Genomic DNA, 23,408 nt, shown 5'->3' with positions numbered 1-23,408 from the left:
GAAGAATTGCCACTTTTAGGTCTGTAATCGAGTGACCGAAGAGGCTGAAGTGTTCTCCAACTGGTTTTTGAATGTTATAATTCTTGACATCTGATTTGTGTCCATTTATTCTTTTACGTAGACACTGTCCAGTTTGGCCAATGTACATGGTAGAGGGGCATTGGCACTGCTATGGGTACCCGCATGGCCCCACAGTATGCCAACATTTTTATGGCTGACTTAGAACAACACTTCCTCAGCTCTGGTCCCCTAATGCCCCTACTCTACTTGCGCTACATTGATGACATCTTCATCATCTGGACCCATGGAAAAGAAGCCCTTGAGGAATTCCACCATGATTTCAACAATTTCCATCCCACCATCAACCTCAGCCTGGACCAGTCCACACAAGAGATCCACTTCCTGGACACTACGGTGCTAATAAGCGATGGTCACATAAACACCATGCTATACCGGAAACCTACTGACCGCTATTCCTACCTACATGCCTCCAGCTTTCATCCAGACCACACCACATGATCCATCGTCTACAGCCAAGCTCGACGATACAACCGCATTTGCTCCAACCCCTCAGACAGAGACAAACACCTACAAGATCTCTATCAAGCATTCTTACAACTACAGTACCCACCTGCTGAAGTGAAGAAACAGATTGACAGAGCCAGAAGAGTACCCAGAAGTTACCTACTACAGGACAGGCCCAACAAAGAAAGTAACAGAACGCCACTAGCCATCACCTTCAGCCCCCAACTAAAACCTCTCCAACGCATCATCAGGGATCTACAACCTATCCTGAAGGACGACCCATCACTCTCACAGATCTTGGGAGACAGGCCAGTCCTTGCTTACACACAGTCCCCCAACCTGAAGGAAACACTCACCAGCAACCACACACCACACAACAGAATCACTAACCCAGGAACCTATCCTTGTAACAAAGCCCGTTGCCAACTGTGTCCACATATCTATTCAGGGGACACCATCATAGGGCCTAATCACATCAGCCACACTATCAGAGGCTCGTTCACCTGCACATTCCTCAATGTGATATATGCCATCATGTGCCAGCAATGCCCCTCTGCCATGTACATTGGCCAAACTGGACAGTCTCTACGTAAAAGAATAAATGGACACAAATCAGAAGTCAAGAATTATAACATTCAAAAACCAGTTGGAGAACACTTCAATCTCTTTGGTCACTTGATTACAGACCTAAAAGTGGCAATTCTTCAACAAAAAAACTTCAAAAACAGACTCCAACGAGAGACTGCTGAATTGGAATTAATTTGCAAACTGGATACAGTTAACTTTGGCTTGAATAAAGCTGGGAGTGGATGGGTCATTACACAAAGTAAAACTATTTCCCCATGTTTATTCCCCCCCTCGTCCCCCCAAGTTCCTCAGACGTTCTTGTCAACTGCTGGAAATGGCCCACCTTGATTATCACTACAAAAGGTGTTCCCCCCCCCCCGCTCTCCTGCTGGGAATAGCTCACCTTACCTGATCACTCTGGTTACAGTGTGTATGGTAACACCCATTGTTTCATGTTCTCTATGTATATAAATCTCCCCACTGTATTTTCCACTGAATGGATCCGATGAAGTGAGCTGTAGCTCATGAAAGCTTATGCTCAAATAAATTTGTTAGTCTCTAAGGTGCCACAAGTCCTTCTTTTCTTTTCACTCCTATTTTTGTACAGCTGGGAGGCAATCCGATATTACCAGTGATGGGAGCCATTTAAGTACCTACATAGTGCCTCTTGTTTTGAAAGAAAAAAACAAATGACACACTGAAGAATTTCTTTACATGCAGTATTAAGTTTTACAGGTGTGTATTTCCTATCTGCACACTTTACATGGAAAGATTGTTATGCTCATCAGTTACGATAGTCTAGCCTCTAGTCTAGGAGGAAGATAAACTTTACTGCAGATTTCGCACTTTACTACCAGTCCCCCTTGTGATACTGCCAGATGTTATGTGACAATTATATGTTTTCCCACAATTATTACCATATGTCCAGTCATATTCACTCTTAAGGAGAGGGAATATTGTGAGAATCAGAAATACATTTAAAGTCAGAATGATTTTGTTGAATTACCTCCCCTATAACTTCTTATTCAACAACTACACTCCTCAGGGTGTTGTGTATTCATATTTTGATACTGTAAGAAAGAGAAACTTTCAAAAAGTCGCCATAGAATCTAGATTTCATTGAAGCAGATAGTAAAACCCTATGTCTCAATAAAAATATAAACAGATTTTTGTAGAATACATGGTACTGCTCTCCTGATGTTTGAGAAGAATCTCAAGCCTTAACTGTTAAAAAAAACAAACAAAAAAAACTACACACACCCCCAAACTGGACTTTTCCACTTATATATTTACAGAATGAAATTATTTTCTAAAGTTAATCATTTATCTACTGTGCTACTTTACTGTCCAATCCCATACTCAGCAAAAAAAATATGAAATTAAAAAACAGATTCTTGCAGAGAAGAAAATTTCATGTCATTAGCATACCAGGATGCTAAAGAAGGTAATCTGCAGCAAACAATGGCATTTTGCAGCAATTATGTCCATGTTAAAAAAACCCCAAAACCCTCTTAACTGGTACTATGCTTTGCAGTCATTTCAAAATGCTAATTAGATGGCTCTGTGGAAAACTACGCTAATCAGCAAAATTGAAATTATGTATTTTCCCCCAGAACATTCCTTTTATAGGAAAGTATTAGCAAAAGCATTAACAAAAACTTATTTACAAGCATTATTGCCCATGAATCTGGTTAACTCCCTATAGTCACAAACCAGTATTCTTTATTAAATGCCCAATTATAACAGCCTTTAGGAGTGTATTAAAATGACTTAACCACGGCTGCCTTTAGCATTCTGAAAACTAGTAACAACTGTGTGTTAGAGCATTGTGCTAATTTTTTTTTAAAACAGGAATTACCTATTCCTGTGAAATCAACCAGCTAAATTTAGATTATCTACACTGTACCAATAACAATTTGTCCTATGTCTTGTATAATTCATTCATCTCACAGATTCTGCACGTCTTCCCACAATATATGAAAAAAGAGGGACCTAAACCTTTCGCTATAGATATAAATATAAAATATATGCAGGCTCACACACACAGTCTCATAGTTTACGCTGCTTGTAACAGATTTTAGCATACTCATAAGTGAATGTACAATGCATACGCCACCAAAAAATAAAAGTAAAAAACAACAACTAAAAATAGAAACAAGTTCAAGAAAAAATGACCCCATTACCTCTTGGGAAGGAAATAAGTGAGACAAGGCTGGAGATCTAGGCCTTTTTCTACAACATTGAGAAGCCTAATGAGGGAAACAAGGAACCTGCCACAACACCATAGAATGGTAAGGCACAAGATCATACCATGGGGCTTAAAAGGATTGTCATAAATATAAAGGGAAGGGTAAACCCCTTTAAAATCCCTCCTGGCCAGAGAAAAAAATCCTCTCACCTGTAAAGGGTTAAGAAGCTAAAGGTAACCTCACTGGCACCTGACCAAAATGACCAATGAGGAGACAAGATACTTTCAAAAGCTGGGAGGAGGGAGAGAAACAAAAGGTTTGTCTGTCTGTCTATATTCTGTCTTTGCTGGGGATAGACCAGGAATGGAGTCTTAGAACTTTTAGTAAGTAATCTAGCTAGGTACGTGTTAGATTATGATTTCTTTAAATGGCTGAGAAAAGAATTGTGCTGAATAGAATAACTATTTCTGTCTGTGTATCTTTTTTGTAACTTAAGGTTTTGCCTAGAGGGGTTCTCTATGTTTTGAATCTAATTACCCTGTAAGGTATCTACCATCCTGATTTTACAGGGGGGATTTCTTTATTTCTATTTACTTCTATTTCTATTAAAAGTCTTCTTGTAAGAAAACAATGCTTTTTTCATTGTTCTCAGATCCAAGGGTTTGGGTCTGTGGTCACCTATGCAAATTGGTGAGGCTTTTTATCCAACATTTCCCTGGAAAGGGGGGGTGCAAGTGTTGGGAGGATTGTTCATTGTTCTTAAGATCCAAGGGTCTGGGTCTGTAGTCACCTAGGCAAATTGGTGAGGCTTTTTACCAAACCTTGTCCAGAAAGTGGGGTGCAAGGTTTTGGGAAGTATTTTGGGGGGAAAGACGTGTCCAAACAGCTCTTCCCCAGTAACCAGTATTTGTTTGGTGGTGGTAGCGGCCAATCCAAGGACAAAGGGTGGAATATTTTGTACCTTGGGGAAGTTTTGACCTAAGCTGGTAAAGATAAGCTTAGGAGGTTTTTCATGCAGGTCCCCACATCTGTACCCTAGAGTTCAGAGTGGGGGAGGAACCTTGACAAGGATTGAGACTAGAAACTCCTATGAGCACAAACCAAGAACCTCAGTCCTTGTTCTAGGAGCTGTCTAGAAAGACAGGCTGCAAAGTACATCCCAGATGGCACTGTGCCCAATCAAATTGTCCCTGAAACCAAAAGCCCATAATGGGGGACCAACTAGCTTCTTGATCTATCCAAAGATAAACTGGCCCTCAAAACTGGTAAATCTAGGCATTAGCACTAGAGAAGTGAGGTCAGCATCAAGAGAAGAAGCAAATGGTGTCTTCAGCATCTGCATTGGAGAGAGAGAACATTTAGAACCAAAACTTCCCGCAGCAAGGACTGGTCCCATCTCTGATTCACAGAGCACTGGATTCCCCAGGCATCAAGGAATTTTCATTTATCTGCTTTCTCTTAACTTTATGCTTTACAGCAGAGAACAGAAGTTTCCAGGGCCTCCCCCACAGATTTAGAAGGAACTAGAGATGGCTGATGACTTACTGCTGTTCGGAGAGGACTGAACCTCTGTAGCTTTCTCTAGTGCTGCAAGTATAATTGACACCAACCTTTGAGGTTTCACCAGGCACAGTCACTGAAGAAGGCCCTAGCACTGACAGACAGCACCAGCCAACTCCACCAACTTTGGAGCTGGAGAATGGGTCAAGAAAGGCTTTGGTGCAGCAAGAGCAGGAATCCCAGAGGACTGAGTCTCCCCTTTCTCAGAATCATAGTAGCTATAATATGCTCTGTGGTCACAAAAGGCTCCCAAGGCTTATGGTGTCTCATCACAGTGGGACTATGAAGAGCCCACGCTGAAAATAATATTATTTTCATCCTGTAATCCATTTTGTCAACTCTGTAGCTAATACACTGGATACAATTTAAGCAGTGGCTGTGTAGAATATTTCAACACCTTTATGAACACTGCCCTTTTATTTTTACTGTTCATGTGTTACAAAAAGAATAACGTTTCCCTGTCCTTCCTTCTGAAGTCTGAAACCCCATTTTGTATTCTCAAATCAGGGACTGTATCGGTTTCCAAGATGTGTAAAAAAGTATTGGTCACTTTCACAATTTCTTCTGTCCATTTGTTTACAACTTTTGGATCTATCTTTTCTGGCTCTGCTAATACGTAGTTAATTTTATGAGGTTTTATTGAAACTTTGGCTTCCTCTGAACTGTCACTTGTATTTGCTTGCTCATAATTCCTCTTCCCGATTTTGTTTAGAATTGGAAAGGTAGTTATTTACTACTTCAGCCATCCTGGATTTCTCCAATATTTGTTCCTCTGACTCTTGAAAGAGATCTCAAAGAGAGGTCTTATTTTTAACTTAACTATGCTCTAATCCGTAGGTTTCATCTGAAGTCTGTTTTTTGCTTTTGTTTTTTTTCTTTTTTGGATCTCCAGAACAAGCACCACATTTCACCACTGGACGAGCCCTAACAGACCTGTTTAAGTTAAACTTCTCTCTGAAAACTGTTTCTCCACTATTGTGACAAGTAACACTTAACATTATTGTAACTGGAACATTAGTCAGTTAGTTTACTTTGCTTTTGACAACACTTTGTACAATCATTTTTACTGGTTTTCCTGTTAATGTGAAAGCTTCATATACAATAGAAATAGAAAAAATAAACGATAGGAAAATGTGGCAGGAGGAACTGAAGTACATGAAATTACTTTAGCTTAAGTTTTGAATTTGTCTTGATTTTAAGTTGACAGTTCCCCTGTAACTAGCATAATTTCATTTTTTAAATATATATACACATACTTACAGTATGTAAATTTAAGCATGTGTGCAAATCTTTGCAGGACTCGGGCCTAATTTCAGACCTCTGATCCCCGGAAGGGAAAATACCTCCATAAATCTACATGGGGGAAGTTGAGCAAATGCTTGAATATAAGTCAACTTTCTATGCACTGAACCTCAATCATTATCAGAATGACTTTCTCCTCATACAAAAGCACTGTATGTTAAATTGTCAAAATATTCACTATGCTTTTAGCTTCTCTTATGAAGTAAAGTAGGATGTCAAGCCAGGTTCCCAGAGACAAAAGCTAGGATATAAACAGTAATATTTCCACTGCCTTCCATGCTTAGTGGGTGGGAGTCCTCCCTCGTCCTTTTGGTGTCCAGATATCTCCCCCTATTTCTACCTGATTTCTACCCTTCCACCCTCAAAGGCCATAACTGCCATCCTTCTTTCAGCCAAGAAATGAACTGGGACTGCTTCCAGAACCTGTCAGTAATGGGACAAGGGATAGCTCGAGTAATAATTTTCCTTGGCTATGCTGTTCTTGCTTCTTCTGAGGCCAGGTCTACATGACAGACCTATATTGGTATAATTATGTCATTCAGAGATGTGAAAAATCCACACTCCCGAGCGACGTAGTTATACCGACCTAACCCCCCAGCCCTCACACACGTAGACAGCACTATGTCAACGGGAGAGCTTCTCCCATGGACACAGCAACCGCCTCTCAGGGAGGTGGATTAACTATGCCAATGGGAGAAGCTCTCCTGTTGGCATAGCAGCATCTTCACTAAAGTGCTACAGTGGCGCAGTCACACACATGAAAACAAGCCCTCGAAGTACACTGAATTAAAAGACTTAACTAGATCAACTAGGTTGCCAGTAATTTACATTTAACTCTTGAGCACAAGAAGTTAGGATTTCCCAAGAGTAACAAACTCTGACTGTCAAGTCCTAAGATTTATAAAACAGATACAGATTTAGATTTTTTCTTTTCCAAAGGTGCTAGCCTCATGAATATTGGAATACACAGGTATTCACATTATTAGTTACAGTGCTGTAATTCAACAAGCTACTTTCTTTTGTTATTTGCAGCTGTTAAGAGATACTAGAACAAAAGTCACAATACGGACAGCTATAAGAAGAGGATTTTAAAATTTAGGTTTTGCTAAATCCATATTAGTATTTTATTTTGGGGACTGTAGCTGCTAGCTGGAAACTGGCTGGAAATAAGTACATAAAGATTGTTATAGTATCCCATACAGCTTCTGGGGTAATGAGTGAAAGTTTACGTAGAAGAAATCAATGATAAGGAGGTCTCACTCAGTGTGGGACATTTACAGCATATTAATTCCGTTCCAAAATAATAAGAAATCTAATTGATGACCAACAGTCGTTAAATTTTCTACAGCACTTTCATTGTTCAGTGAGGGGCTCTTAGTTAGCTACAGGTTCCCACAAGCAAAATGGAAAAGTAACTAAGAAATTTCTTTTGTCCATGGTATTTTATGAAGAAAAAAAGTTGTTTAAAGTTCTAAGGTAGAAAAGCTAAGGAAAGAGCAGACATTTTTCTGATATTTATTTGTTCTTACACAACGTGTTTTGAAGAGGAGGAAGAAATGCTTACTTGCAAAAAACTTGAAGTCTGGGGATTCCACTTCTCTTCTGGTCTTCCATGCCATGTGTTAAGTATGCTTAAACAGACCTGCAGATAAAATTTTTAATAAGATCAGACATAAAATGCACAGGGACAAACGCTGCATAGTTAAATTAACATGACGTTTAGACTTAAAACAACATTTTTAAACTAATAGGAATTTGTAGGGCATCAAAATATATTGTGAACTATGACATATTAGATCTTTTTGAATATCAAACTTTGAAATGGTAACCAAATTGAAGTATACAAATTATAGACAAAGTTCAACTAGGACAGTATGCTAGCAAATGAGTGAAACAGAGAAATTAAAAAAAATAAAAAATCATAGAAAAACGTCTCAAACTCTGGAGGTTCCAAAACATATGCCTCACACAAATTCAATATCCCTGAGAATGTAATGACTTCTTCCCTGCCTTCCCTTAAAAATACATTTTTTTTTTTTAAAGGAAAAGGAAACTATTTAGCCAAACAGTATAGATGAACACTCTCTAACTAACACACACACACACACACACACACACCCCTATATCAAGAGAGCATGAACATTCTTGAATGCTTATGACTGATATGGACTCTGTTTTTCAACAGCACTTTTGTATTTAAGACAGGGGAATGTCTGAAACTAGATCTAAGACTGGAACAAAATCAAGGAAAGGGATTGAGTCGGGGTGTATGAGAGTAGGAGTTCAAGGAGATCCTGAGTGTCAGAGGTTCAGCCCAAATGAAGGCCATTCCTTAAATCCCATACACTGAAAAGGGGCCTCCCTCAAAGCGTTCTGAAGTATGTCAGGTGCCACCTGAGGTGGCAGTGAACATTGTCAACAAGGTCCCAGAAGCGTGTCTGCTTTAAGCAGCCTCTTTCAGAGTCCCTGTAGCAGCAGTGGAGGAAACTCAAGTATGACAAATATTAAAAGTTATACAAGAGTACTTTATGGAGAACGAACAGTTTGCAGTCCTCTTTCACACGCAATCACCACCCTGGGACCTATGCAGAAATCCCACCAGTGAGCATCCCCAGATTATTTTGAGCACCTCTCTTTAAAATTCCCACTGGAGAACGGAAGAATTAGCTGCTTGTTGGTTTCTGAGGAATATTGCTAGGGTTCTTAAGTATATCTATCTATTTACCTATTTTAGGTAATTATGTGGCTTCCATTACCAAAGTATTTGAGTGTCTCAACACCCCAGTGAAGCAAAGAAGTACTACTGTCCCTATTTTACAAAATGGGCAACTGAGGCAGAGAGACTAAGGGTAAAATTTCCAAAAGCACCTGAATGACTTGGCCTAAATCCCATTTTCAAAAATGACCTGGCAATTTAGGAACACAAGGCCCTTGACTTTCAATAAAGCTTATGTGGTTTTGAAAATTTTACGCAAAGATATTTAGGAGCCTACATCCCATTTTCAAAAGTGACTTGGGCTCTTTGGATACTGATAACATAACACAAGTGCTCAGCCTATGAAATCTGGTGAGGAGGATGGAAAAGATGATGACCTTCTAGTGAGGTTTGCAGTTCTCCCCCTCAGATACGTGGTTTTTTGTTTGTTTGTTTGTTTTGTTTTTTTTAAATATTTCCCAATTGTTGCAATCTGGTCCATACCATAGGGGAAAAAAGCCCCAGGGTAAGTCATCTCTGGAAGTATACAAAGAGGGGGTGAAGTCCATTAGTAATAGGGAAATCAACCCAATTTCCTTTCAGTTTGGAAGGCAAATTTTAACAAGAAGCTTCTGGGAGCCCTTGAGAACCCCCACCAACATATAATTAGTCAAGAACAGCTGATAACCTTGGCTTCAGGGAGGAAAAATAAATTAGCACTTCTGCATATATAGCGCATAAAAGAAAAAAAGGAAGTTATATTAATAATGTATGCATAGCACAATTAATGATAAACTGGACTTTTAATAAAAGTTCTCTCTCGCATGCAAAGGCAGAACAACAATTTTGGCTGTATGAAACCTGCAAACTTCACACTTCCTTTCCTGGTTTGCTCTTCCTCTGTGCAGCTGCTGTGATTTACAGTAGAGAAATTTAAAATAACCTTCACCTCTAACGTGCAGGTTAACCGTGGTTGAGACAGCATGAGTGAGCACAGGCACAAGCAAGATTCTTGTCCATTTCACTTTGTTCCTAGCACAACACAAAGCAGGGCAGCAGGACAGACAGACAGACCGACCGACCAAGAAGTATACTTGAATACTGCATTTCATCATGAGAACTAAGTTCAATGCACATTACCTTGCCATCATTGTAAAGGTTTGGATTAAATCTCACACTATGGCCTCCAGTTGTTTCCAGATTCACAAGTGGAGGTGAATTCGGATAGTCTTGTGGAAAATATACATCAAATTCAAAGCAACCATTTGCATAAGGGGTGTCCGCTGGGCCAGTTATGAGCACCTATCATATAAAAAAAAAAGTGACAAATTGCAGTTTTAAACATTTTATAATTGTTATCTTGAGAGGTTACAGGATAAACTTATTTTTCACCTCCAGTTCTACTTTGAAAATAATGCCTACATAAAAATGTCATCGTCTTACAAATCTGTCTAACCTAGTTGCATTAGTGATTAATCTAAGTTATCTAAGTTGCTAATGCCTCTCTCTCCTGGTAGTACTACCCAGCCAAAGCAGTTAGGAAGCTAAGTCTACTCCTTTTTTGTACATCATTAATAGATTGTTTACTAAATACCAATTACAGGGTCATTCTGAGTGCGTCTACACTGCAGTTAAACACCCTTGGTTGGCGCATGTCAAATGACTCCGGCTCGCAGGGCTTGGACCACAGAGTGTTTAACTTAGATGCAGATGTTCAGGATTGGACTGGAGCACACGTTCTGGGACCCTGCGAGGGGGAAGGGTCCCAGGGCCAGCCCGAGCCCAAATGTTTACACCTCAGTTAAACAGCTGATAGCCTGAGCCCCGCAAGCCCTAGTCAGCTGACATGAGCCAGCCACAGGTGTTTAACTGCAGTGTAGATATACCCTCAGTTACACCTCTGCAAGCCCACTGAAGGCAGTGGGGTTGAACAGGAGCCACTAATGGTATACTTTGAATGTAATGGGGTTGCACGAGTATATGTAAGGGCAAATTTTGGCCTGCAGAATCTATTTCTAGTGATGAAAAGGAGGAAAGAATCTGGCTTGACTTTCAAATCCTGGGCTAAGTCTCAAGGCTAGTAATTAGAAAAGAGATGGCTTTACTTGTAAATTGAGCTTATTTTACATGGAAGTTATTGAGAAATTGATGCAGAACTGCAAGATACCATGTTTGTATCAACTTTTCAGAGCAGAACCTCACTTTAAAAAAAAAATCCAAAAAATAAAATTATGCACCTATTTCTTTCATTAATCTGGCCCTTCTCTCCAGTTTTAACAGGACTTAACACACAGAGAATGGGTATGGAATATACACCAAGTTGCTAGGACTCTCGTCACCTACAGGAAGCTTATAGAAGTTACAACTGGAAACGATTAAAATGGTAAATTGAATAGTCATGTTTCTCATCGGTATTTAAAAATATTCTCCTAAATGTTTGTTCTACTGAGTACAGAGTCAGAAAGCGCCTTTGTTTCTTACCTTCATGATGTCAAGCCGTTCCTCATCACAGCGTACAAAGACACTGGATGAAGATGAAAGTGGCAGTGATGTTGAAAGAGTCACAGCTTCTTGAGCAAGACGTCGAGCCCTGGCAGCACTGTTTGCATCACTTGCATTTTTCACCTGAGACATGTAGTGGTAATTTACTTTAAAAACTAGTTTTCCATCATCAACTTCAGAAACCATTTCAAATGTATCTAGAATAGTGAAAATAATATTTTTATTGCATTAGAAAAATAACATTACTAATTGATTGATGTTGAATAAAGTGTCAAACTGATACCCATTGAAAAGTTACATTCCATGTAATCAAAACATATTCTGCCCTTTCACGCCTCTTTTCTAGGCAGTTTTGTGAGTTAATATAGTGACCACAGAAAATGAAGCATAAGCAGTACTGGGTAGAAGAATCAAGTATAGTTCAGCAGGTTTATAAGCTTCCATGCACAACCATGTTAATTAATGCACCTCAATTCTGATCTATAAAACGTCCTGTTATTCCAGACTAAGCACATTGTGGTCCTAAGGAATGAATAATAATAATTCTAGTCATGGCTCTATTTGGAGCAGACTGCCAACTATGTTTAATACGGGAAAATATTCATAAAAATTAGAATGAGACCAGATTTTTTATCATTTGTCATTAAATGAAATTTGATACTTGGTGCCAAAGGTGAAAAGATAGCACCAATAACTCTCCCAGCTACATTCTCTGTTTTCATTGGCAATGACAACAAGACCTCTATTTGTGACATAAAAACTACTCTCAAAATAACAAATGATTTGTCAAGCCACCTTCAATCCTAGTCCTGGCTTCTTTTTCTGAACCCCCACCCACCCAAACTTGTATGTTGTGTAACAGAGGAATGGCAGTGAATTCCATAATTAAGGTTATGGGAGCCTTTCGACTAGAAGACTGACTTTGATCCACCATTTAAATATTCTGAGAAAGAGAACTCTTCTGTCTGAAATTGTTCATGCTCTGAGGCAAGAGGCAAATTACTGGGGAAATGTTGAGTTTAATCTGAAAAGTGTTTTTTGAGACAAGGGACCTAGAAAGAGTGCTTTTTCACTTCTGCAAGATGTGTTGGGGGGAGGGGGTGTTTGGGGTTTTTTTTGGACAAAGCAACTTGGTCTAAATACTACAGCTTTGTTTTGAACCATGAATTACTGTACTGTTTTCTTAGGGATGGGTGAAAAGCTTTGGATTTCGGATGCAAAGTTTTGAATCCTGGGAGCCTCAAGAAGGTTTCTGTGATTATTACAAGCTCCATGAAGGGTCTTGTAAATACTGGATTGGAAATTTTACAAGACCAAATATCCCACATGATTTCTAGTACTTGTTATTTGAAATACTGCAAGAACACTCTCTCATACAGTATTTTGACTCTTGGTCTTAGATGGCCAGATTTTTAGGATAGTTTTATTTTTTTCTGGAATCACATGTATTTCATGGACCCAGTCCTCCAAACCCTTAGTCACCCATGTGAATAGTCCCCACTGACATCAAATGGGCTACTTCAGATTACTCATGTGAAGATTTATAGGACTGGAACACATTAATTGATCAAATAAAAAACCAATTTTGTGTATGAGCCAGCAAGAGCATCTAGCAATAAATTGTATTTAAAAAAATCTTTTTAATGCTACTCATACATTTTTTAGAAGTTCAGGAAACATTTTCCCGCAAAAAATCTTCACTGAAATGTTCATTAAAATTAATAAGAATTATCTTTAAAATATTACAGAAATCCACTGAAAAGGTTTGTATGTATTTTCACTGATGAACCATGCTGGGAGACATGGAGGACAAATGCAAAGTTATGGTTGATTTTGCTAACTGAGGGTCGGATCCTGGAACGGGATCCACATGGGCAGACCGCTGTGCTAGAGTGGAGTCCTACCGAAGTCAATATGGGCCTAACCATACTGAGTCAGTTGCAGACTTTGGGCCTGAGGTAAGGTTTTTGCAAAGCCTATGGCTGTGACCTCTGACATGGACCCATGTCCCTATTGGCTGTTGAAAGCTTGATGTGCGAATGGGATGAACTATCCACAGCCAACAATTTATGAATGAGTTTAGCCCCCTTTTCTGTTTATGAATTATCCTTGAAAGATTGATTTTTTCCCTAGTTTTTCTTTCATTATTATTAGAGTGGCTTATGTAAAAATATCTGAACTTACAGATAGCTCAGAAACTATTCACACAATGACTACTGCTATGACTATTCCCGATTCGTAAAAATCGCAGAAATGCAGGACTGGAAAGTACCTCAATATGTCATCAAATCCAATCTGCTGCACTGAGGCAGGACTAAGGCCTGGTCTACACTGAAAAGTTAGGTCGAGCCAGCTACATCGCTCAGGTGTGTGTGAAAAATCCACACACCAGAGTGGCATAGTTAAGCCGACCTAACCCTCAGTGTACACAGCACTAGAACAACGAAAGAATTCTTCCATCAACCTACCTACCGCCTCTCAGGGAAGTGGATTACTTATGCAGATGGAAGATGACCTCATGCATAGACAGTGTCTACACTGAAGTGCTACAGTAGCATTTCAAGTATAGATAAGCCCTAAGTATTATCTAGACATCCCTGACAGGTGTTTACTAACCTGTTCTTAAAATCTGCCAATCACAGACTCCACAACCTTCCTGGTTAATTTGTTCCAGTGCTTAACTACCCTTACAGTTAGGAAGTTTTTCCTAATGTCTAACCCCCCTCAGTCTTCTCTGCTCCAGACTAAACAAATTCAGCTTTTTCAATCTTTCCTCTTATGTCATGTTTTCCAGACCTTTTATAAATTTTTGTTGCTCTCCGTTGGACTTTCTCTAAGTTGTCGACATCTTTCCCAAAGTGTGGTGCCCAGAACTGGACACAGTATTCCTGGTGAGGCCTTAATAGTGGTGTGTAGAGTGGAAGAATTACTTCTCTTATCTTGCTTACAACAGTCCTGCTAATATATCCTGGAGTGCTGTTTGTTTTTTGGCAACATCATTACATTGTTGACTCATATTTAATTTGTGATCCCCTGTAACCCTCAGATCCTTTTCTGGAGTACTCCTTCCTACACAGTCATTTCCCGTTTTGTATTTGTGCACTTGATTATTCCATCTTAAGTGTAGTACTTTACATTTGCCCTTATTGAATTTCATCCTAATGTATTTCATGCAATTATTAGTCACTTAAGTCCCATGTTATTGCTTCTTCATTCTACCAAACTCAGAGATCTTACAAGAACTCCCACAAAAATTTCTGGTGTGAATACCCAGTAACATGAGTATTCATGACTAAGGCTGTTGATTTATCGCAGTTAACTCTCACACGTAACTAAAAAATATTAATCACCGGTTAATTGCAGTTTTAATTGCACTATTAAACAATAATAGAATACCAATAGAAATGTATTATAAATATTTTTGGATGTTTTTCCACATTTTCAAACATATTGATTTAAATTACAACACAGAATACGAAGCGTACAGTGTTCACTTTATATTATTTTTGATTAGCATTTTCAGAGTGCAAATATTTGTAAACAAAAGAAATAGTATCTTTCAATTCATCTCAGACAAGTACTGTAGTGCAATCTCTTTTTCATGAAAGTGCAATTTACAAATGTAGAATCTGTTGTTACATAACTGCACTCAAAAACAAAAAAAAGTAAAACTTTAGAGCCTACAAGTCCACTCAGTCCTACTTCTTGTCTTAGTAATTGGCTGAACAAACAAGTTTCTTTATATATATGGGAGACAATGCTGCTCGCTTCTTATTTACAATCTCACCTGAAAGTGAGAACAGGCATTCACATGGCCCTTTTGTAGCTGACTTTTCTTAAACATTCACATGCCTCTTCGTGCTTCGGCTACCGTTCCAGAGGACATGGTTTCATGCTGATGACGTGTTAATTAAATAATAATGTGTTCATTAAATATGTGACTGAACTCCTTGGTGAAGAATTGTATGTCTCTGGCTCCATTTTACCCGCATTCTGCCATATATTTCCTGTTATAGCAGTCTCGGATGATGACTCAGCACGTTGTTTGTTTTCAGAACACTTTCGCTGCAGATCTGACAAAACGCAAAGAAGGTACCAATGTGAGATTTCTAAAGATAGCTTCAGCACTCGACCGAAGGTTTAGGAATCAGAAGTACCTTCCAAAATCTGAGAGAGATGGGGTGTGGAGAATGCTTTCAGAAGTCTTAAAAGAGCAACACTCTGATGCGGAAACTACAGAATCCGAACCACCAAAAAAGAAAATCAACCTTCTTCTGGTGGCATCTGACTCAGATGATGAAAATGAACATGCGTCGGTTCGCACTGCTTTGAATCGTTATCGAGCAGAACCCATCATCAGCATAGACACATATCCTCTGAAATGGTGGTTGAAGCATGAAGGGACGTATGAATCTTTAGCACATCTAGCACATAAGTATCTTGCGACACTGGCTACAACAGTGCCATGCAAATGCCTGTTCTCACTTTCAGGTGACAATGTAAACAAGAAGTGAGCAGCATTATCTCCTGCAAACGTAAACAAAAACTTGTTTGTCTGAGCGATTGGCTGAACAAGAAGTAGGACTGAGTGGACTTGTAGGCTCTAAAGTTTTACACTGTTTTATTTTTGAATGCAGGTTTTTTTGGCACACAAATCTACATTTGTAAGTTCAACTTTCATGATAAAGAAATTGCACTACAGTACTTGTATTAGGTGAATGGAAAAATACTATTTCTTTTATCTTTTTTACAGTGCAAATATTTGTAATCAAAAATATAAAGTAAGCACCTTACCCTTTGTATTCTGTGTTGTAACTGAAATCAACGTATTTGAAAAAGTAGAAAACATCCAAAAATATTTAAATAAGTAGTATTCTATTATTAACAGCACGACTAATCGTGATTAATTATTTAATTGCTTAACAGCCCTATTTATGACACTCTCCAGAAATGTATCTCTGAACAAAATATTGTCTTACAATTATTCATAGAAGCAAATAAGTTGGGTTAAACAGTTGTTTTTGCAGCATTTGTAAACCCCCCACACCAATATTTGAGAAATGATTATATATATTATCAAAGCATCTAAGAGCCCGGTCACGGACCAAGACCCCATTATGTTAGGTGCTGTACAGACGCAGAACAAAGAGACTGTTCCTGTCCTATACAGTTTACAATTTAAATACAAGACACAAGAAAACAGAAGGATATAGAAAGATAGATGGGGGAAGCACAAGGAAACAAGGAGACCGTGTTGGTCAGCAGTGGTCTCTGAGAACTAAAACACACACAAAGATCATTTTGTAATTTGTATGTGAAACACCCTGTACTTAATACATTTGAACATAATTTAATGCAGCTTACTACAACCTGAAAATGTGGATATGGGTAACTTTCTGCATAAATTTGTTAGTCTCTAAGATGCCACAAGTACTCCTCATTCTTTTTGCTGAAACAGACTAACATGGCTACCCTTCTGAAACCTTTCTGCGTGTGAACAGTCTACTGTCTGAAATTATTCACATGTGCAAATCTTTCCTGGACTGAAGCCTTCATTGTATGTTTTTAGAATTCTTCTTTCTACACAACAACATTACACAATATTAATACTTCTTAACTTACCAAACTGGAGTTTTTTCATGACAGCCACATACTTTTCTTCAAGGGACCTTAAAACAGACAAAGGCTTGGGCTTCACAGAAGCCTTTTTGGAGTATTCAGCCAACTTCTTTTCTGTTATATAAATATTTAAAAGTGATATATATTTTTCCACATAAGATTAAAATCTGATGTTCTCTCATTTACTAGTGGCTGGTTTGACAACGATACTGAACACATATTCCCCACAAGTGATGACAAAATCAGCTCTTTATTTCAGATTAAGATTTGCTTTACAAATAATGTAACTGTAAAGCTCAAACTATCAGCTTGCATTGTGAATTTAAGATAGTTTTCTTAACTTTTTATAAAATTCCATGTTTCCCTACCCTATAGACTTGTAGAAGACCACATATATTGTAAAATCAATGTTACCATAAGAGCTATTCATTTTTGGTTTCTTTAATTTCTGTATAGACACCAAACGTTATATGAAATTTCTTCCATTTTAATCCTTAATTTAGGTTTTCTTTGTTCTGTACTTAATTTACTAAGAATTAATTTTTTTATTTAAGAAGTTTAATTGCAACAGCAGAGTTATTACTTTGTCAGCTTTTCTCATACTCATTTTCCTCTTAATGTTACACAAGATGTTACATAATTGTGATAAAAACTGGAAGATACAGCATTGTTCCTTACACTAACCAGTTTTGTATAATCTGACCAAGAATTTTAAAAACGAGTGCCAAAGTTTCCCAGGAAACTGCTGGGTGTTCAGCAGTTTTGAAAATCAAGCCACTTAAATCCAAAATTAAAGACTTAGGGACTAGATTCACAAAGGAACTTATGCATTGCTATGCTAAGTGTTACAGTGCCTAACTTGTAGGCACTTTGATACCAAGTGGAATCTACAGCCCTGAATTAGATACCTAGGCTCCCGATGCAGTGCAGAGGGAGCAAGATAGATGCCTAAGAATGGGATCCACAAAAGCCAGCACACTGAACTGGGAGCTGCCTAAACTAGTCAACAGGAAATTCCAAAGAGGGGGGTGAATCCTAAGCCGTCCCCTTCAAAGGGACTTGGACACCAATCACTGCTTGGGAATCATTGCGGTGAACCCTCTTCTGGAGGTAGGTGCCTAAGCTGCTGTTGTGGTTTTTGTTTGGGCAGGCAGAGGAATGCCTACTTTGAGGATCCCGCTGAGGCATATGCATGAGATAGGCACCTGGATGCTAGACTGTGGCAGCTCACTGGATAAAACTTAGGGAAGTTTAATGGTGGAACTGCAAGGGACTAGGGACTTTAGACATCTGCAGGGTTACATGGCATCTGAGCAGAGATTTTGAGGATCTCAGTGTTGCCTAAATATTGGACTTAGGCACCTTAAATGGCAGTTGGGCATCTAAGTCCTAGAAGTCTAACTTCTGGCATCCATTTTTTAAAATCTTGGCCTCTGAATTTTATGTCAACAAGCATGCTAAAAATCTTATGTACAGTATTAATCAACATATTGACTATTTTATTTTATTTTACCTTGATTTGCTTGGCGCAAACTGGTGGTAGCAGCATAAACTATCTCAGCAGTCTTCTGGATGTCTGGTACCAAAAGCGTCAGCCCCTCTGGTTCTTGATCAGAAGCATCTGGTTTTACTCCTGCTTTAGCTTTTTCTTTTTTAGACCTGTTTGTTGAAAAGAATTGGGGGAGGGGGGGGAAGAGGTTATAGGACTGTAATCAGACGCAGTATTCAGAAAGGTTTCAGAGTAGCAGCCGTGTTAGTCTGTATTCGCAAAAAGAAAAGCAGTACTTGTGGCACCTTAGAGACTAACCAATTTATTTGAGCATAAGCTTTCGTGAGCTACAGCTCACTTCATCGGATGCTGTAGCTCACGAAAGCTTATGCTCAAATAAATTTGTTAGTCTCTAAGGTGCCACAAGTACTCCTTTTCTTTTTGATATTCAGAAAGCTGGCTATTATTGACAATGGGTAAAAACATTAGCACTAAAAACAACAAAGCCTTTTTGAAATGCAATGTGTCACCACATCTACCATGAAATATGATAAAAACCAAATTGTTTCCTTTAAATATCACAGTCATTAGCATATGGTCTTGACTGGACCAGCAAAAATGTGTGTTTTGGGTACAGCAAAATGAAGTTTGAAGAAAGGCAAAGGTAAATGACTGTCATTTTAACCAAACTTTTAATCTTGCCAACCCACCAATAGTTTACATCTGCATATAAATAGGCTCTTGAAGAGAAAGCATGAGACTGACAATGCTAAATTATTTAGTGTGTATATTTTCAAAGTTTATTTGTAAATTAAGTTCTAATATGCATATGCACTGAACCCTATGTAAACCATTACAGATTTTAATGTGGGCACTTCACAAAATCATTTTCATTTAGTTCTAGTGAGTTTTTTGCTTCTCTGTAAATCTTTGTTTTAAAAGCAACAGCTGTTCATTTTAAGACTCAAACAAGATTAACAGCCAAACCACCACTTGTTTCCTGTTTTTCTATTATCATAGGCATCAGTATAACAAAAAGATGCTTATGTAAGTAGAAATTAGCAATTTAATGCTTTGATGCTCCAAACTACTACTCTTTTCTTTTTTCCTTTTTTGTGTGTGCCATCACTGAATAGTTCAGACGCTCTGTATATTTTAAAACAGGCTGAAATTGTGTTAATACTGTTTCTAAAATATTCAACACTGAGGAAATTATGGTGATATTTAAGGTCTTTGAACCTCATCAAATAGAACTATCCCTAGAGTATGTTAACAACAAAGTTAATTTATTGTAGCAACACTGATTTTTCCTTGTACCAGATCTTTTGTACAGAATGATCCTGACCTATTGTTTTCTTAGAAGAAATACTGGATTTTCAAGAGTACTCGTGCAGGGAAAGAGGGAAGCTAAGCAACACACTCTATTAACGCCACAGGAAGATATTTTTAAATGCACAAAAGGCAGTTGGGATGCCGAACTCCCACCATTTGTGCTTTTCAAAATCTCCACCTTAGTCTTTTGCTTGTAGAGATATAGACTAAGATTTTAAAAAATGGGAGCCTAAAGCTAGGTTCCTAAATCTGTATTTTGGTACATAAAAAAGTGGAGAGATTTTCTGAAGTGCTGAGCCTCTAATACAGGGGTGGGCAAACTTTTTGGCCCAAGGGCCACATCTGGATATGGAAATTGTATGGCAGACCATGAATGCTCATGAAATTGGGGGTTGGGAGGGTGTGAGGGCTGCGGCTGGAGGTGTAGGCTCCGGGGTGCGGCCAGAAATGAGGAGTTCAGGGAGCGGGAGTGGGCTCCAGGCTGGGGTTGCAGTGTGGGGAGGAGTGAGGGTTCTGGGGCGGGGCTGAGGGGTTGGGGGTGCAGGAGGGTGCTCCAGGCTGGGACCGAGGGATTCGGAGGGCGGGAGGAGGATCGGGGTGGGGCAGGGGGTCGGGGCATGGGAGGGGGTCATGGTGCAGGCTCTGGGGTGTGCTTACCTCAAGCAGCTCCCAGAAGCAACAGCATGTCCCTCCTCTGGCTCCTACACGGAGGCACAGCCAGGCGACTCCACACGCTGCCCCGTCCGCAGGCGCCACCCCTGCAGATCCCACTGGCCATGGTTCCTGGCCAATGGGAGCTACGGGGGCGGCACTTGGGGCAGAGGCAGCGTGCAGAGCCCCCTGGCTGCCCCTATGCGTAGGAGCCAGAAGGGGGACATGCTGCTGCTTTTGGGAGCCGTGCGGAGCGAGGCAAGGCTCTGACCCCGCTCCCCGGCTGGAGCGGGGCAAGCCCCGGAACCCACTCCCCAGTGGGAGCTCGAGGGCCGGATTAAAAAATCTGGAGGGCCGGATTCGACCCCTGGGCCGTAGTTTGCCCACCCCTGCTCTAATAGCACTAAGTGAAGGCCACAGATTGGCTCTTGAATTCAGAATTCTCAAGCTGCTTGCAAGAAACAAAGAGACTGCACCTCAGCTTTTCAAGATTTTCAAAACCCTCGAGATTTACAAGGAAGAAAATGTGGCTGGTCAAGCTACTGAAAGGGAAATTATTGTCTTAAAAATTATTTCAAAAACCCCTCTTCAAAACAGGTTAGTAGGGGCTCTATTCTCCATAATAAATCTCATATATTTGACTTTAGATTTGGAAAATCTAAACCTCTTCCTCCAATTTTAATTTTAAAGCAAATTGTAAATAAATGTACAGGCCCTAATTCAGCAAAGCACTTAAGCACATGTTCGAAGACTAAGAAAAAGAACCAAAAACATACAGTGAACTCTAAAAACAGTTCAACACCAGTAATATTTAATTTAGCAAATGCTTTGTTAGCTAGATAATAAGTGTAAGAAAGAAAATTTAAAAAGAGGAATAATTAGACAAACAAATATGAGTTTTCAATATCAACAAATTCCCTTTTTCTGCCTCCCTCCCTTTCCTGAGCGTTAAGCATCTTAACATGTAAAACTATTTGTTTCTTCACAAACAAACAACAGTGCCTTGTGATGTGGGGCTTTTGTTCTGCTCAGGTGGGATAAAGGGATCTTTAAAGAATAGAAACAGACCCACTTGGAGAATCTTTCCACAGAACAGAATTTCCCACGTCGGTTAGGGTTGGCAGAATGACCCTATTCTGCCACCCTCAACACCACCACCCCACAACCTCTAGCTCTTCACAACTGGTGTAATGTTCATACAGGGCTATTACAAGTTGATACATCTTAGAGCAGCTCCAAGGTTGCTGTAACTAGTGTGCCAGGGGCCAGAATTCAGGATGTGCGAAGAGCCACCTCTCACACGCTCTCCTCCTCCACCCAGATGTTTAATAAAGGTATTGATAAATGACCAGGTTGCTGCCCTGCAGATTTCCTCAGTTGAAGCATAACCTTTCTGCCCACGATGTCACCAGAGATCTTGCAGAGTGTGCTTTGATTCCTTCAGGAATAGGTTTGCTGAATGCCTTGTATAGTTTGAAGAGGTTTGCACAATGCCTAACAATCCATCTGGTCAGGGATTGTTTGCATGCCCAAAGACTGTGGCATTTTGGGAAAAACAAAACAAACAAGGAGCACGACTACAAGGTCTTTAGAGGTATAGATATATCCAGATTGTGCGAAAGCAGAATGCTGTGGATTTGGACAGAACGATGGGACGATCACTGCCATGTGAAGCATGGAAAGATGAATTCAAATTTATGAATCTATACAAGTCTGACATATTGTTATGGGGACCAAACCCTTCACTCAGTCAGCCGGTGTGTATATATGCACAACAACATCTAACTTTAACTTTTGGCCAAGTTCAGTTTTTACTTTATCACTCTGTGATAATAGAGCTTTATATGGTGCATGTAATTTTTGGAAGTATCTCAGTTTATCCTTAATGCATCCCAGCCTGTTAAATCTCCCAAATTCTTTTAAAATCTCTTCTGTATTCTGTTCAAAAGGAAAGTTATATATACATTTGGCAATCTGCATTTGCCAACTGCTATTCTCCCCCAGCACATTCTCCATTATTTCAAAACTCTACTGTAGTGGTTCTCAACTGGGGGTCTGCATCCCCGAGGGGCCTCAAGCAGGAAACCAGAGCCCAAGCCTCACCTCCCGACGCGGCTAAAACCCCGAGCCCTGGCACCCCCCACTGTGGGCCTGAAGCTAGGAGCCCCAGCAGCCCCCACCACGGCGGTGAAGCCGGGAGCCCTTGGGGAGCAGTAACCACAGGGGACTTCTCCTGGCGCACAGCCTCTAGGTACTGCCTCCCTACACCGTGAGCTACCCTCCTGCCCGCACACAGTCCCCAGCTATCCCCTCCCTGCACCCTGAGCTACCCCACTGCCAGCACACAGTCCCCAGCTATCCCCTCCCTGCACCCTGAGGTACCCCATTGCCCGCACACAGCCCTGAACCATCATGTCATAAGCGAAGACTGATCTGCCCTGGAGCGGGGAGTGGAAGGCTGAAATAGAGGCCAAGTGGACCTTAATCAATGGAGGGATAACCCTTGGAGCTTGAGGGTCAGAAGGATCGCCTGCAGCGAGGCCCGTTCGGCCCAGATACCTTGGTGTGAGGACCAGCACGTGAACCTTTTCCATTTGGCCAGGTAGGTCACTTTGGTGGAAGGCTCTCTGCTACCCAACAAGACATGTTGGACCCAGGCCAAACATTCCTGCTCTTCCACATTCAGTCATGCAGTAACCAGGCTGTCAAGTGCAGCACCACCAGGTTTGGGTGCAGAAGACTGCCGTGGTTCTGGGACAGCAGATTCGGCTAACGAGACAGCTGCAGTGGGGCGGCTACCGAAAGATCCAGCTGTGTGCTGAACCAGTGCTGGTGAGGCCAAGCCGGGCTCTCAGGATCACCTTCGCTTTGTTGTGTTTGATCTTCATAAGGACTCTGTTGATCAAGGGCACTGGGGGGAAGGCATACATCAGAGCCCCCGATCATAGGAGCAAAAAGGAGTCCGACAGAGAGCCCC

The 23,408-nt window shown here is 40.2% G+C and overlaps 1 protein-coding gene across 1 annotated transcript in view; it reads right to left on the bottom strand.

The window, feature by feature from the left end:
* BIRC6 (baculoviral IAP repeat containing 6) overlaps window positions 1-23,408 on the bottom strand; it is a 319,973-nt gene that overhangs the window by 26,479 nt on the left and 270,086 nt on the right. The window contains 5 exon segments of the mRNA XM_074949013.1: window positions 7,708-7,785; window positions 9,979-10,140; window positions 11,320-11,537; window positions 16,963-17,073; window positions 18,473-18,618. Coding sequence (XP_074805114.1) covers window positions 7,708-7,785; window positions 9,979-10,140; window positions 11,320-11,537; window positions 16,963-17,073; window positions 18,473-18,618 — 715 coding nt within the window.

This window comes from Natator depressus, chromosome 3, assembly GCF_965152275.1.
Source record: "Natator depressus isolate rNatDep1 chromosome 3, rNatDep2.hap1, whole genome shotgun sequence".
Lineage (NCBI taxonomy): Eukaryota > Metazoa > Chordata > Testudines > Cheloniidae > Natator > Natator depressus.
Note: the sequence above shows the minus strand (reverse complement) of the source record. Positions and strands in the feature narration are given on the sequence as shown.